Here is a 16,597-nt window from a genome sequence, read left to right as displayed (position 1 = left end):
GTGCCCAGAGTCTACTACGCATGCGCAGAACGCCGGAAAAATGGCCACGGCGGCCATTTTCCACTGTTCTGTGCAGCACTGTCACCTGACGCAGGACCACGACAGGTGTGTTTTAGATAATATGGCTGCAGGGTGTGCGGTGCGGGGCCCGGGGGCCCGGGGGCCCGTGTGCACTGCACACCCTGCACCCATTACAGATACGTCCCTGACTCTAATGCTGAGTGTCTTTTCGTGTTGGGAAACATTGGTTTGTGCTTTCTAGACTGGGTTAGGAAGTAAATGTATTTGATGCGGTAGGCTATCTAGTTTCCTAAATTGTTCAGTACAGATGTGTCCTCATACATCTAGCCTCCTTGCGCGTTAAGCAGCCCTTCAAATCACGCCGTGGAGTGACTTGTTAGCGCAGAGCGTCTTTTTGTGCGACTTTTTACCTTCAAATGCATCTTATTCACACAGTGATGCAAGTAGCTAGCACAAGCAGCTTCTGCTGATCAAAATAATATGCAGTATGTCTATGTGTTACAGCCGTTTGCACTGTAACATAGTGTTTCACATGCAGTTACACCCGCAGACGCACAGAGAACATAGGCGGAAGATGATAAGCAGCATGCCTATGTTCTCTGTGCGTCTGCAGGTGTATCTGAATGTGAAACGCTACGTTACAGTGTCAACGGCTGTAACACTGACACATAGGCATGCTGCATATCATTTTAATCAGCAGAAGCTGCTTGTGCTAGCTGTTCACATCACTGTGTGAATAAGACGCATTTGAAGGTACAAAGTCGCACAAGATACGCTCTGCGCTACAGAGGCACATGGAGCTCCCGCGTTGTGTGTGGCGCATGGAGAATAGATGTATGTAAACACACATCTGTATGTGTTTTTGGTTTTTGTATCCTTTACAATGCACTCATCTCATATTTGAAAAGAAAAATCAGCAATTGTACAAAAAGTGTTCAGGTGCAACGATGCGATATAACGATATATCATGTGCACCGTACACACTGCAGGGTCCGGTGTACGACAGCGCCATGTATTCTTAACAGCATGCGTCGATCATTGTATCGTCTCCTCTGCCATGCAGAACAGCAGATGGAACAATGCGATGAATGACGAATTGGGCGTACACACTATACGATATGTACGATCTAATGTTCCCGTATTGTATTGTTTGAATATGCGAAGTCTTCTTAAATAAACAGGGCATGATTTTTATGTGTACCGTGCAGTCAAATTATTATTATTAAAGACTAGATTTTCAGAGCACAAAAGCGTCAAATAGACTTGACACAGGGTTAAAAATTCAGTGAAGGAGTTAAATGACCGCAAATGAAAAATTTTAATCTGTAGACAGAAAGAGTTAAAAAAAAAAAACTTCGTAAAGAACAATCACTAGCACGCTAACACTAATGAAGAGTAGAATGAATGTTTTCTAACTTCAGGCCCTTAATCAACAGTGCACTGCTGAATGCAGATTCCCGGTGGTCGGAAAACTGCGCAGGCGCCCGACCTGTACTACGCATGTGCAGTATGGGTTCTGCATGATCACACGCAAATCGGCAGCAGAATGTCAGTGGTTGACAGTCTGCTACCATTTGTAGGCGGGAAGGGGGCGGCTACGCCGTTGGGGGATGGGGAAGAGGCCAGGATCTCTGTCGGCTGACAGAGTTTTCTTGGCGTCTTTCTCTCACCTGCGGCAGCCGGCTTGAGTGACCCTATGGGTCACTTATCCGGCCGATGTTCCCACAGAGTATCCGATGCTGCGTTGTACAACGCAGCTCGGATAAGTGATGCCTCCTTCTGCATTACCATAATTGCAAGGATGGAATTGTAAAGCTATTTGCGTCCAGCTTTGCAATTCCGTTCAGTACTGAATCAGGCCTTCTCAGTGCTGTAGGTTACATCTTGCAATTAGTAATTCATATTACAAAATATAAAATATACCAACTCATTTTAAACATTCAACCCTGTGCGCTTTGTAGTCTATTAAATAATGTGTCGTAGGACTGAAATAATGGCGTACATTAGCACTAATCCATAGCGATCGCAATGCCGCAGCAGCACTACATAAGGACGCCCACTTCACCTACACGCACATCTGTAATGTTTAGCAAGACTACAAAAACATCGGTGCAATCGATAACTGTGCAAGAGGCTGCAATGGTAAAGGCAGGTCAGACCTTACTCAGGAATTGCTTACTTCAGCGCACGCTTTGAGGCTTCAGGCTGTGTATGGTACCGCAGTGGCTAATTTATGTACGCCCCTGCAACGCCGCTGAAACGCACTGACATGCCTGTGTTTGGCCAACCAACCCCCCTTCACCACCTACAAACGGCACTTTCTGTCAGTTACGCTGTGATCGGTCTGCGTAGCCTCTGCGATCGCAATAACTGGTTCGCGCATGCTCCCTTTGATGCATGCGCAGAACGCAACAATCGGCCGATTGCATGCGCATAAGCGACTGCGTTCCTTGCCGAATCAGGCCCATAGTTACATAATGAATTCAGTACTGTAAAATACTTTTAGGATTGCTATGAAGAGTATAATGAAATTGAATCGCAGTTTAGTATTCTCTTGAAATCGTGGCTTTATGTCCACCTTAAAGTGCGCCCAATTGAAAGCAGGGATCCCCATCTTTACAATTTCTTCAAATTCAGAAAAAAAAGAAAGCTCTTCCCCCTCCCTTTGTACTACTGGGTAAAACTTAATAAACCATGTGAATTAATAGACACACATTTGTGAATCCTGTATATCACTTTGCTGACAGGCCCGGGAATTACAAGCCAAGGTGTTGAAGAGAGCTCAACTTGAGCAGCCAGACGCTGTCCCATCCCAGAAGTCTCTGGCAGCAGAAATCTGTGCAGAAATCGCCAGACATGCCGCAGCCCAGCGAGACTACGACAAAGCAATTAAATTTTACAAAGAAGCACTAGTCTACTGCGAAACAGACAATAAGGTACAAAGTGTTCACCTTGGTTTTCTGCAAGCAGATCGCTGGCTAGCCCAGTTCTTCTGTGGTGTTTGATCTGAATAATAAAATATAAGTATAAAACAGCAGATATAGTGTATCTTCTCTAAGGAAAATTGTGGGGCATACCATTGTCTACAGACAGTTGGTTGAGTTGGTTAAAACACATGCATAGATATTGACTGCATGTAAGAAGATACAGGTTCATACAGTATAGGCAGGCGTTATTTTATTTGTTAAAGCTCATAACAATATGGGGACATAGAGTAGCACGCAGACATGCTCTCCAGCAACTTTATCTGGACTGACCATCCTGAGCGCTCCCCCATGGCGTTCGCTGCAGCCAATAGGTGGGGGGGAGACTTCTAGGCTGCTTGCAGTGGTCAGGGAGCCTGCTGTGCAGCGGATATCCCAGCACGGCCTGTGAACACGTGGGACGCCAAGTAGCCCCTGAGTTGCAGGTCTCTGCTACTGCAGCCCCCGGATGTTAGTAGTATTTGCTCATTCTGACGGTTGGTAATTGCGTACACACTTACCAATTGTCGTCCTGATGTCTTATGCCTGATGTCACAACTGGGCGGGCATTTACATGTACCCACCCAGTTGTGATGTCAGTCACTGGCGGCCTTTGCAGCAAGTGTACGGATGGTCAGCTGACCGCCCGTACACACAGCTCGATAAGCTAATATATCTGCAGCCAACACAATATGTCCGTGAACTACGCTGTTCACAGACATATCGCTGGCACACGCCCGCTGACGTGTCCAAGATATATCGCCCATTCAATTGAACTACTGATATATCAACCAGTGTGTACCCAGCATTAAAGTCTATGCAGAATGACTCCTGGGGACGCTATGCTTTCTTACGATGTCGTATTAACCCTATGCACCTTTTATTGCTTGCTATTTACATCCCCCCACCCTATTCTCACAAAGTTGTGGAAAAGGCTGCAGAGTTTATGGCCATGTCTACTGACACACCTGTATTTTGCTGGGGGGCTATAATATTGTGTTGGACGGTGGATCCTGTTAGGGACCACTGGAGCACTGCCTTGGGTGCTCTCTCTTTAAGTGGCAGTCGTTTTTGCGGCCAATGTGGCAGAGCTGGGCCTGGCAGATGATTGGGGGGCAAAACATCCGGGGGGAGATAGTTTTCTTGCTTTTAACATTCACACCACTCATTTTATAGGCTTTGGGGTGTCCGTGACTGTCTACTACCTCGATTTGTTTCCAGCAAATTCAATTATTTTTGTTACATAGGGTATACCTGAGTCCCGTTCAACTATGCAGGTTAGGGAAATAGTCCAGCATTCAATGTCCCAAATGTAATTCAATTGTGGGTACCTATTGGAACTTGCTTTTGGAGTGTCCTATGCTAAAAACTTTCTGTAATTCGGGGGATTTTCTCTGCAGGGGCCCCCCTAAGCTGTATTTATTCCTAGGGATATATTTACTAAAGTGAGTTTTTTTAGAAATAGAGATGTTGCTCATAAACATCACAGTAGAAGTGTTTTAAAGATACCTCTATAGGTTGGTTCACTCTCACCCTAAAAGTGAGTATGGTGTGTTTGGCTATCCTACAATAGTGCATGATATCTGAGTGAGGAAAAACCAGTAGAGAAGAACCCACACACTTTTTTCTGTCTCTCTATTTATATACCTGCATCACCGGGAGAGAAAGAGGAGAAGATCAGACTGTTTATTGGATTTCTCTGGGTCTTGTGCAGCACTCAGCTACAGGAACCATATTGTGTTTATTTAGGTGTAGGGTGACACCTTGGTTTATGTTGAAGTGAGCAGCCTGCTTTGCGCAGTTGTGTGTTTCCACTTGTGGTGTTCAATTCTTGGAATGGGATTAAAATGTGCTGAAAAGTTAAAAGCGGGGATAAGTACATTGTATTTTGGATAATCAGCTAGCAAGATGTAACGGACATGGCTTGCCAATCTGCCTATGACCTCCGTGGTGATGGAGATCACTCTGTAATACCCAGAAACCAGTAAACACATTCTCTCAGGCAGGGAGATGCATCCTTTCTTTATGTGTATGGTTATGTGACATCTTCTATTCAGCTACAATAGACATAACTCCTATATGTTACCATGCAGGTGATAATGGAGTTGGCACATCTGTACCTTGCCCAAGATGACATTGACTCCTGCCAGCAGCAATGTGCCCTTCTATTGAAGAATGACCAGCACAATGAAGCTGCCACGATGGTAAGTCAGAATGAAATGGTCAGGGGCCTGTGACTTAGTATGTTGTATTAAGGAAAAAAATGCAGCTTAGTGGTTATCAGCGTGCGTTTGAGAACACCATGATTTCCCATACAGAATAGGGCAATAGTCTGAAGCTCCGTGCTCCCTGACACACAGCAGTGAAGGGAAGACCGGTTCCCTGTAATCCTGGAGGATGACACAAAAAATATATATATATTTATCCCTTCACTATAGGATCTTTAGTATCTCATTAATCAAGAGGGTTAATTGAGACTGGGTATGGTTTGTGCATGTTGTGTGTTTTCCTACAAGTACCACATTTGAATTGGCTGCCAAAAGGTTAATGATCTATGTGGCAGCCTTTACCCCAAGTAAAAAACTTAACAAGCTGAAGTCTGAACTCCCAAATCATCCTCCTTTCCTTATTCACTAAAATAGGACAATAGCAATATGACATAATAATGTAATGTAAGCTGCCTGACAAGCAATCACTTAACTTTTCTTTGCATCAATTTCAGATGTAAATATTGTGCCCATTTTTTTTTACAATAAAGGACAAATCGTGCAATTCTCAGTGCCTAGATGTTCCAGCACAGAGCGTTGCAGAAAAGCTGACCATATGAAATCTTTCTTTCCGCCATTAGAGAGCGATACAATGATTAGCAGTGTTTGCAAATCATTGGAACCAGTTTGAAGATATGAATTTAAACCTACAAAACAAAATTGGGGATTTCTTTTAAAGTGGACCAGTCACCAGTTGCTTTACTATATAGTGACTTGTGCCTCCTAATAAGTTTGACATGTTTGTTATGTCCTATTTAACCTCTTTGCTGCTGAGGCTTTTCTCACCCCTGTGCTGAGCCTATTTGGGCACATTTTGAGCCGGTCACTTTCCAACATCAATTGTTGCAATTTGTTTCCCATACCCACAGAAATTATAGCTTGTTTGTTAGCAATATTCAGCACATAGCATTTGCTTGCTTATTCCGGTACTTGTGTACTTTACGGACTCATTGCAGAGAGAACCCACGTGTCCTACACTCATTATCATTATCAATCATGGTAATGTCTAAATCCCCTTCACGGAGAGGACCCTGACATCATCAGCCAGTGTCCAGCGTCATTCCCTACCATCCAAGTGGGCATAGAAGGGGAATATAACCTTATGGTGAGCGTAGCGAGGTGGGGACAACTTTCGGTACATGTGTACGTAAAGTACACAAGTACGATTTAAAACATTCATTGGGTTCTCTCTGCAATGAGTCCGTAAAGTACATGAGTACCCTTATTTCTCCTGACAAGGTAAATACAATCTATCCAAATAGGCAAAAGTGTTGTTTTTTTTTTCATTTTATTGAAAGTGAACTAAAAGTAAATGTGTGTATTACTATTTAAAAAAATACTTTGTGGTTCATACTTCGGTGTTAATCCTTCCTTCCAAAAATACATACTGCTTCTACCAACTGCCCTGCATGTTTTTTACACCACCATCAGTCACTCTTTTGAACGGTTAAATCTATTTATGCTGGGTACACACTATACGATGTGCATACCCAGCGACGGAACGACGCGATGTAATGATACATTGTGCGCGCCGTACACACTACATGATCCAGTGTAGGATGGCGCAATATTTCGTTACATGATGCATGTAGCAGCATGGCGACGTTCATTGCATCATCCCATCTTTTGTGCAGAACAGGTGATGGGACAATGGCCCTGATTCAGAGCGCTCGCTCTGAATCAGGGCCCACCTCCATTAATATGGAGCGTCCTCTTGGACGCTCGTATAGCTGTGGGTCACCACCCACAGCATATACGAGCGTGCAAAATGATGGTCGCGATGGTCTTGACCATCGCGACCATCGAAACTGCGAGCAAAAGCCTGTGGTTGGGTTTTTCAACCGCAAGGCCAGGAGTGATTTTGGCTCAATCAGAGCCAAAATCACTCCCACTGACATCACTAGTGATGTCAGTGGGGCCGGCTTCAGACGGTAGGCGTTCCCTTGGGAATGCCTCCGTCTGGCAGGCACGCCCCCGGCATGCCCACCAAAGGGGGCGTGCTGTCAGTCACCATCGACGGCATGCCCCCTTTGATGAGACACTCCGAGCGAAGGAAAGTCCTTCGCTCGTCGGGTCTCGCGCATGCGCACGACGGAGCTCCCTCCGTCGTGCGCATGCGCAGTGGGGACCATCGACCCACTTGCGAGCGAACAGCCGCTCGCGAGTGGGTCTGAATGAGGGCCAATGTGATGAACAACCATCGCAAACGGCGGATCGGGCATGCACACTGCGTGATCTGTACGATATAGCATTCCGATCCACGACGTAATGATATAGTGTACGACTGATAGTATAGTGTGTACCCAGCTTTAATGTTCTTAAGTATAACATAGATGTATCTGTAGTGTTGTGTGCCTTTGTGCTCAGTCACAGGCTTGTTGTCGTTTGTGAGCTAGGGGGCCCACTCTGCCAAACAAACAGAAGGGACATTGAGGTAGAGAACATGAAGGGTTTATATCGCTCCCTTCTGAGTCTGCCTGTTTTGTTATGCAGACAATCATTGCCACCAGCTCTTCCATCCTGCAGAGCATTAGAGAAGGAAACAAATCCCTTCACACATTGAATGAGGTGATTCCGTCCTGCAGGTTTGGCAGCCTGACAGTGTTTACAGGGCAGTCACTTGTGTTATAGAACACCTAGTCTTTTTATTTTTCTGTTTTGTACTGTTTGCAGATTGTATTTGGCAGCTTAGCACTATTCTGTTAGTTGAACTGGAATCGTACAAAAGGTTTCCATTTTGAGAAGTGCAGGGCTGCGAAAGCAGATCAAATGAAGCCGTTTCAGTGTTGTCTCTCAGGGGAGCAGCCATATGCTTTATACGTTTTTTCCTCTTCTCGGAGGATGTGAGAAAAGAGACACGATCATGTTCCAAATGTTGGTTTGTACTTCCTTAGCTCCGGATGGGCTGTAGAAGAACAGTGCTTTGTATACAAATGCTGGCACCTCTGCTATAGAGTCATTCTTACTGTACACAGTGTTGCTGATCCATTTTTTAAAAATGGGCGTTCATTTCTCCAAAGAAATTGTTCATACGAAAATTGTTCTAATGCACGTGTGCAAGATGTGCCCGACTCTTCATCAGGAGCATATGTGCCTCGTCTATGACAAGTCATCATCCTTAGCCTGTATTTGCACCTGTCCTGTAGTAGGTGCAAAAGATACTCCTCCCAGCGGGTGTATATGCTTGTTTCTGTAGGTCTGCATTAGCCACATTTGCATTCACACACCCTAAGGGCCGAATTCAATTATCCCCGTTAAGTTAACGAGTGAAAAAGAGTGATAGCCTCAGGCTTTAACGCCCAGGGCTATTCAATTAGAGTCCCTTTTTTCACTTGAGTGGCTTATTGACGTCCATTAAATCCACGTGTCAGCGGGCATTACCGTGTGTTTACGGGCGTTAACAGATAGAATCAGTGATAAGTTCACGGATCTATGTATTAAGTTAATCGCTTCACCCGTTAATTGGCTAGTTATCGGGGGTTTCTTTTTGAGTCGGCTGCCTTCGGTGGCTAATTGAATAGCCCCAGGGGATCAATTAGCACGCTGTAAATTACCATGGCTAATTGAATTCCCCCTTTAGTGTACTCAGCCTATATTAGACCGCCTCTTCCCAGCCTCTAGTTGTAGGGAGCCGTGAGAGGCAGATGCGCGCGTTCGCATTCTAATGCGCAGTGTGAAATGACACAAGATATGCTGCGCCAACTGACGTAGCACTTTCTCAGTATCAGCCCCAGTGTCTCTTATTACAGCACGTAGCTGTGTAGATTGAATAGTATTCTGTATTGAGTCATGTTGCCCTACATTTTCTTGGTTGTTAGGAGCGTTCTATTTACTCCTCAGTGGCTGCTGACCTATTTATTGAAAAATATGTCCCTCTTCATGATTTCAGCTGTTGTGCTAGCAGTAGTGTGGTCCCGGGCAATCGTTTTACCCTTTTCTATTATTTTTATTCCCTTGATATTGAGCACATAAAATACAGTCCCGTCTTTTCTTTGAAAGGGTCCATATGTACTAGCAGTCAGCAAAGTCTGACATTGTAGAGACGATGTAGAACAAAAGAATGACTAATCTCCAAATGTAAATATTGTGTATATGAAGCATGGTACGAAGTCTTAATCCTGATTGTCCACAGCAATCATGTTACATATAAGGGAGTACTTCTTCCCCCCTCCATCAAAGAGACTATTTTTTAAACGCATTTCGTGTGCAATGTCAAACACTATGGTTTAGCACAGTTATGTCTGGATGGTCTTCCCAGCATGTATCAAGGTGCACAACCACTATCCATTGTGCTAAGGTACCTCCACAAGCTGGAAGTTCCTATGTGTCTGCAGAAGTGAAGGCAAATTGGGTAAAATTCTAAATGTTACACCACAGTTTAACCAACTACCAACCCCTTTAGCGTGCACAAGGATTGCAACTGCTATTACGCACGCAATCGGCCAATTGTTTTGCACTGCGCATGTGTCCGCGTAACAGTGCAGGACCCTTCCGCTGCGATGGGAACATACGATCGCAGAGTGAGTGACAGGAAGTGCCGTTTGTGGGTAATTATGGGGGGGTGGTGGGGGGTAACGCAGGTATGCCACTGCGTTCGCACGCCATTTCAGGGGCATGCATACTTTATCCACTGCGAAGGCATATGGCAGTGTGAGGTTTCATAGCGTGTGTGGCTATTAGCAATTTGTGAGTAAGGTCAGGGCTTGTGCAACTGAGCGTGAGGCTGCGAAAGTACTCGATTCTACCGATGGTTTTGCTATTCTAAGTATTATGGATGTACGTATGGTAAAATGGGCGTCCTTATGTAGTGCTGAGTTTGCATTGCGATCACAGTGGATTTGCTTGCTATCGCAGTTGAACTGCGTGCGTACGCAGTTTTGTGATCCGTAGTGAATCAGGCCCCTAGAACGATGAAGCGAGACCTGAAGACCTCCGACTATGCTGGTGCAAACCTAATGTCCTTTTGTCTAGTAGAAATGGCTGTCTGCCCCACTGCACAACATGGACTATCTCTATCTGCTACTTTTCTCATTACAATAATATTGCAAAATTAAATCCTGTTTCAGGCCTGCTTCACACAACTAAGCACATTTCGTACATACAGCAAAGGACTGTGGACCTCATTCAGAGGCGGTTGTTAGATGTAAGCGGTCGCACTGAATCAGGGCGGCCGATTGCATCCTGAACGGCCGCCTCCTTGACGATCGTTAAGCTGTGGGTTACCACCCACAGCTTAACGACCGACCAGGTTGATGGTCGTGATGGTGATCACCATCGGGGCTTACGACCAGACCGTAAGGTTGGGTCTGGGCACTCGTAAGCCCCAGGGAGCTTTCTGCTCTGATGGAGATGGAAGCTACCCACTGACATCACTGATGATGTCAGTGCGGCCGTCCACAAAACGGCAAGCGTTCCTTAAGGAATGCCTCCGTTTTGGCAACCACCCCCCCCGGCCCGCCTACAAAACGGGGCGAGCTGTCGATCATTATCGACAGCCGCCCCTTTGGTAACGAGCTCCCGAGCGACAGAGTTTATCTGTCGCTCCGGGGCTTGCGCACACGCAGTGCGGCCGCTGTGCGTGCGCAGGACTAACCATTGAGTCGGTGGCGAGCGCATCAGCGCTTGCGACCGACTCTGAATAAGGTCCTATGTTCCGTTGATTTCATTGATCTTTTGACTTTCAGTGTTGCTTTCTCTCTAAACTTTGCAGATGATGGCTGGTCTTATGTTCAGGAAGCAGGATTATGAGCAAGCTGTATTTCACTTTCAACAGCTGTTGGAACGCAAGCCAGGTACGCTCAACACTTGTATGCAAGGAGGTTATTTTTTAAGCCCATTTACCCACATCCTATAAAAATGTCTTCATAAAGATTGACAAATTATTTTAAATAGACAGCATCTCTAGAGTCCTAAGCAATCAGCTGAAATTATAGGAAACTTGTTCTGAAACTTACATTTTTTTCCTTATGTTACTGTGCACAAATTATTATACAATTGATAAATCAAAATCCAAATTTTTGTGGCACCATTATTGTTTGTTATCACTGTTCATGCAACCCTCATTCGGGCGTTCTTTCTACGATCAAATCAGCAGCTGAATTTAGACAATAGAGCTGGCTGTATCACCAAGTGTGATCTGATGACTCTGGAGAATCAGGCAGTGCTATGTAACATGTCTGGAATGTATATTCTCTGTTTTGCAGATAATTATGCCACTCTTTCTCGCTTGATTGACCTTTTAAGAAGGGCTGAAAAACTTGAAGAAATACCAAAGTATCTAGAGCTGGCAGAGAAGCACTCGTCTAGAGCAAAGCTAGAACCTGGCTTTCACTATTGCAAAGGATTATACCTATGGTATGTTTATTTGGGATACGTTTAGGAAGCTGGCGCCTGCAATCCCGTCTGCCGACTTCCCGAATCCTCTATCCCGACTAGGGTTAAATGACAGGCGTCTAAAATCTAGATGTCTGTCATTTTCCCGATGCCGTGAGACAGGCGCCCGGCATCCCGATTGAAGGGATGCCGGGCGCCGCGAGCGGACATCCGCGGGGGGGGAGGGTTAGGTTTAGGGCACCCGGGGGGGAATTAGGGTTAGGCACCCCCCCTGGGAGGGTTAGGGTTAGGCTTGGGAGAGGGAGGGTTAGGGTTAGGCACCCCCGGGGGGGGACTTAGGGTTAGGCACCCCCCTCGGGGGACTTAGGTTTAGGCAGCGGGGAAGGGGGGTTAGTTTTAGGCACCCCTAAGGAGGGTTAGGTGGGTTGGTTAGGTTAGTTTATACTTACCTTAGGGACGATTGGGATTTCAAGCGCTGTCGGGCTTCCGCAGCCGGGAATCATACTGCTGGTCATGCGGCAGCCGGGATCCCATACCGAATGCGTTTATTTTTAGTCAGTTAATATTGTAAGCTCTTATGCATCAACAGTACGTATACAATGGGGTAATTATGAGGAGCATTAATAATCCATCTAGGCCAGTTGTCATTGTCTGTCTAAGCTCAAATTTGCTGTGATGTGTGCATGTTGTGTCAGGAGACACACTTTAGTCAATTAATAACTTAGAAATAAACATAAGATCAGCATTGATCTGACAAGGTTGGGGCATCATCAAGTCCCTTGTGACACAGGGTGGACCAAAACTTAGAGGTCTATTTACTAAGCAGTGTTAGGAGACAGAGTGAAAAGTGATAAGGTGCCAGCCAATCAGCTCCTAACTGTCATTTTTCAAACACAGCCTGTGAGATGACAGTTGGGAGCTGATTGGCTGGCACCTTATCACAGACTTATCACTTTGTCTCCTAACACTGCTTAGTAAATAGACCCCCTAATCTTGCAATGTTGACTTTGTGCAGTGATGCCTCAATTATTTGGTTCCAGATGAAATACTAGTCTTACGCTTCAATAAGTATAACCTGCACAAAATAGTGTTCACGTGGACTAGTGCAATGCATCTGATTGATGTGATGAAAATCTCGTCTTAGCGATTGGACAATCAAATGTAAGTTTACACTGGGTGTGAAAATTTATTACATCGATGCAAATCATTAAGTCTCAAATTCTCCACTTGGGCAGGGACTGATCTGATTGACCAAATGATCTCTAAAGTGCTGTGGAATTAATAAATGTAAAGAATGCACCTTCTCAACTCCGCTCAACTTCTCTCTGTTTGTAAAGCTCCATGGGGTTTATGTACTAAGCCTTGGAGAGCAATAAAATGGCAACCAATCATATCCTATATGTCACTTTGCAGGCTGTGTTTGAAAAATAACAGTTAGGAGCTGATTGGTTGGTACTTTATCTCTTCACTTAAACTCTCTCCTAGGCTTAGTACATAGACCCCCATGTGCTCATAATGTGTTTACTTTTTGGGAATGCACAGTGCACAAGAACTCAGAATGCGCCACGCCAACTGCTGTAGTGCTTTGCACCAGCCCCTTGATGTTTTCTATATATATAACCTGCATGGGAGTGGGGATCTCGATTGGCTTTTAAGTATTCTAGTACTGGTACTGTGAGCCACCAGCACTGAGGATCTTCACCGAGGACCTTGTGAGCCACTAAATAGCATCACTAGTGACAAATGACAACACATTGCTTTGTGAGTGCAGTCTGACACATGTCATAGCCATGAGTGATGCTACTTTACTAATGAACCAAGTCACAGGCCCAGTAACAAGTGTAGTATCACGGGCCAGAATTGGAAACTGCTATCATAGTAACAAACCCCTTTTATCATTAGTAATATGGCCAGCAGTACTAACAATTATCCAGCAACGTCACCATTCATTTGCTTGTAACTTTGTTATACAGTAAAGACAAGTAGTGCTTTTTAGCGTCTTATATGAAATAATGACATTTCCTTGTCCTTTACGTAGAATGTCAGACAAAGATTATATAACATTTCTGTATTTCCTAAGGTACACCGGTGAGCCCAATGATGCACTGCGGCATTTCAATAAAGCTCGTAAAGATAGTGACTGGGGGCAAAATGCTGTCTATAATATGATTGAGATCTGCTTGAATCCAGATAATGAGACAGTGGGGGGAGAAGTGTTTGACAACCTGGATGGTGACATGGGGTAAGAAAATAATAATTTGTGGACAGCTTTCTATATGTGTATGGGACAAGACACTACATGTTGGTAAAATATCGCAATAACATAGCCAATGTGCTACATGGAACAAACCGTGTGTGTTTCTAGCACACCTGACATAGATCACATACAAATATCACATCTCATCATTGTCCTTCCTTTTGGAGGGACAGTTCCCAATCTATTCCAACTGACCCTTCCAGCTTGTCTCTGTTTGGGATCTGTACTTTGCAGGCAGTGCCAGCTTACAGCAAAGTAGATCAGGCAAATGTTTCAGAACTTGACAGTAGTTTGTTATCTAAGTACTGTATTATATGCTATTGTTTTTTTATGGATCAGATCTCAGTGGGTAGTATGATTTTAGCAATGGAGAGTACATGAGAAGTGACAGTCGGGGAGTGGGTGGGCACTCATGGACATGGTTTTTTCATCCTTGTTAGTCAGGTGGGTGGTAGTGTTGTGTACCACTGGAGCTGTTCCCTTTGGCACACTGCAAAGCTACACAGAGCCCTTTCTATTTATGGGTAGTCACAGGTGTTTTCCAATAAACCATGTTAAAGGGAAATTACCCAGCTGATACATCAGTGCCATGTCCCAAACTACTTTACTTGTGGGACAGCAGGCCCATTCTGCACACCTTGGCCCTGATTCAGAGCCGGACGCTCTGACCAGAGCGCTCGCTCTGAATCAGGGCCCACCTCCATAAATATGGAGCGTCCTCCTGGACGCTCGTATAGCTGTGGGTCTCAACCGCAAGGCCAGGAGTGATTTTGGCTCTATCAGAGCCAAAATCACTCCCACTGACATCACTAGTGATGTCAGTGGGGCCGGCTTCTGACGCTAGGCGTTCCCTTGGGAACGCCTCCGTCTGGCAGGCACGCCCACCAAAGGGGGCGTGCTGTCAATCAACATCGACAGCACGCCCCCTTTGATCAGACACTACGAGCGAAGGAAAGTCCTTCACTCATCGCGTCTCGCGCATGTGCACGACGGAGGGAGCTCCGTCGTGCACATGCGCAGTGCAGACCACCGACTCACTTGCGAGCGGACAGCCGCTCGCGAATAGGTCTGAATCAGGGCCCTTGTGTTACTTTATAGTTACAGAACACTGTCAATCACTGACAGTCTGCTGCCGTTTCTGGGTGGGGAGGGGGCGGCGATGGCCTCAGTTTCCAAAACACAGGCGTGTCGCTGCCATTGGGGGAGAGGGAGGAGGCCAGGATCTCCATCGGCTGATGGAGATTTCCTGGCCTCTTTTCCTAAACTGCGATGACCAGCCGGCCTGCGGGGCCAGCTGAGGGTCACGCAGATGATCCGATGATTTATCCATGAACGCAGCTGGAATCATTACTGCATGCAGGAGGCATGACTCCTCCTGCTGCATTAACATGATAGCAAGGACAGAATTGCAGCGCTGCTTGTGTGCGGCTTTACAATTCCGTCCTGTGCTGAATCAGGCCCTTTTAAAGGTAAACTTCATCCTCTAGACTTTTGGTGAGTGTCTCTGATGAATCTGTGATGGACATTTCCTCTTCACCTCTCACATGGGAGGAGGAAGAGACTGAAAATAATTTGAAGATTTGTGCCAAAGGGACTATTTCGGTGGAAAAGTCATAATTATATTACTGATTTTATGTCCTAAATTTTCAAGACTCCATAGATTTGTTTTTTAGGACCCATAGACTAGCTGGCCTTTTAATAAACTTGTTTGGAAGAATGGATTATTCCACAAAACTGGTTCTGCACCTTTTGCTGTTATTGGCATTCTGTTTCTTTTTGCCCAGGGAGACTTAGGGGTATATTTACTAAAGGGAGATTTTGATTGAGTTTAAATCAAACAAAATTGATCAGCATCAATGCTGTGTTTCTGGGGCTAAATAACACATTTACTAACAGACAATCATTTATTTGATTCTTTAAGTATTAATAAATGTGTGATTCAGTCCCAGAAACACGACATCGATGTTGAACAATTTTGATTTGTTTTTAAACCAATCAAAATGTGCCTTTAGTAAATATACTCCCTAGAGTTGTGGTTGACTTCGCCAACAGTAAACCCTGAGATATGTAATCCCTTTTCCTGTTGTTTAAAAAACCATTACATAAGAGGTCAGGAGATCTTCTCAGTATATGTTTTCTAATCTCGAGCTCTTATTGTAGGCTTACCTTTGCACTTGATTAGCTACAGCCACTGTTAAGTAGTTGGAACAATTCTTTAAGGGTGTGTCAGTTGGGCACCTCTACTGAACTTCAAATCTACCTCGAATATCCAGGGATACCGTTCAACAAGCGCCCACTTACAAACAAGCTCCTCCTTTTTAGAATAGGTCTGTTTGTCAGCTCTTGAGTGTTTTATCCTCCAGGTCATTTACATTAGTGGACCTGACAGGGGATTAATCAATCTTAATTGTAGCTTGGCAGGTGATTTCCAGATTCCTCAGGTGAGATCATCATGCCTATCAGTTTCTTGGAGCTCAGGATTATGAAAAGTGCTACTGTTATTGCTTTCCTAAACTTTTAGGACGTCATACAGGGCCTTGAGGAAATGGCTTGGTTTCTGCTGTATGTAGGACGGTGTGTTACTGCCGTTTTGGCTAACTGCATCCCGGGAGGGTGGTGAGTGGAGGCGATTGGTCTCTTCATCCTGAGGTATCCCAAGATTTCATAGAGCTATCGGAACTCCCAGCAGAGAGAGATCTCTTGGTATGTGGCCTCACAAGGGGTATTACAGGGAGAGAAGGAGCAAGCTTTTACTA

General features: G+C 45.0%; 1 protein-coding gene across 3 annotated transcripts in view; it reads left to right on the top strand.

Annotated features, from left to right (window-relative positions):
* The window catches only part of TTC21B (tetratricopeptide repeat domain 21B), a 135,731-nt gene that overhangs the window by 87,317 nt on the left and 31,817 nt on the right, over nt 1–16,597 (top strand). For all 3 annotated transcript variants that reach the window (XR_015878803.1, XR_015878804.1, XM_088474837.1), the window contains exons 20-24: nt 2,769–2,957; nt 5,078–5,188; nt 10,962–11,043; nt 11,455–11,605; nt 13,665–13,826. Coding sequence is in view for 1 of the 3 variants with exons in the window: in XM_088474837.1 (XP_088330963.1) it covers nt 2,769–2,957; nt 5,078–5,188; nt 10,962–11,043; nt 11,455–11,605; nt 13,665–13,826 (695 nt within the window). In the remaining 2 variants the exon portion in view is untranslated. The remainder of the gene's footprint in view (nt 1–2,768; nt 2,958–5,077; nt 5,189–10,961; nt 11,044–11,454; nt 11,606–13,664; nt 13,827–16,597) is intronic.

The sequence above is a fragment of the Taudactylus pleione genome, unplaced genomic scaffold, assembly GCF_031769625.1.
Source record: "Taudactylus pleione unplaced genomic scaffold, aTauple2 ptg000156l, whole genome shotgun sequence".
Lineage (NCBI taxonomy): Eukaryota > Metazoa > Chordata > Amphibia > Anura > Myobatrachidae > Taudactylus > Taudactylus pleione.
This window is presented reverse-complemented; position numbering and strand designations above follow the sequence as displayed.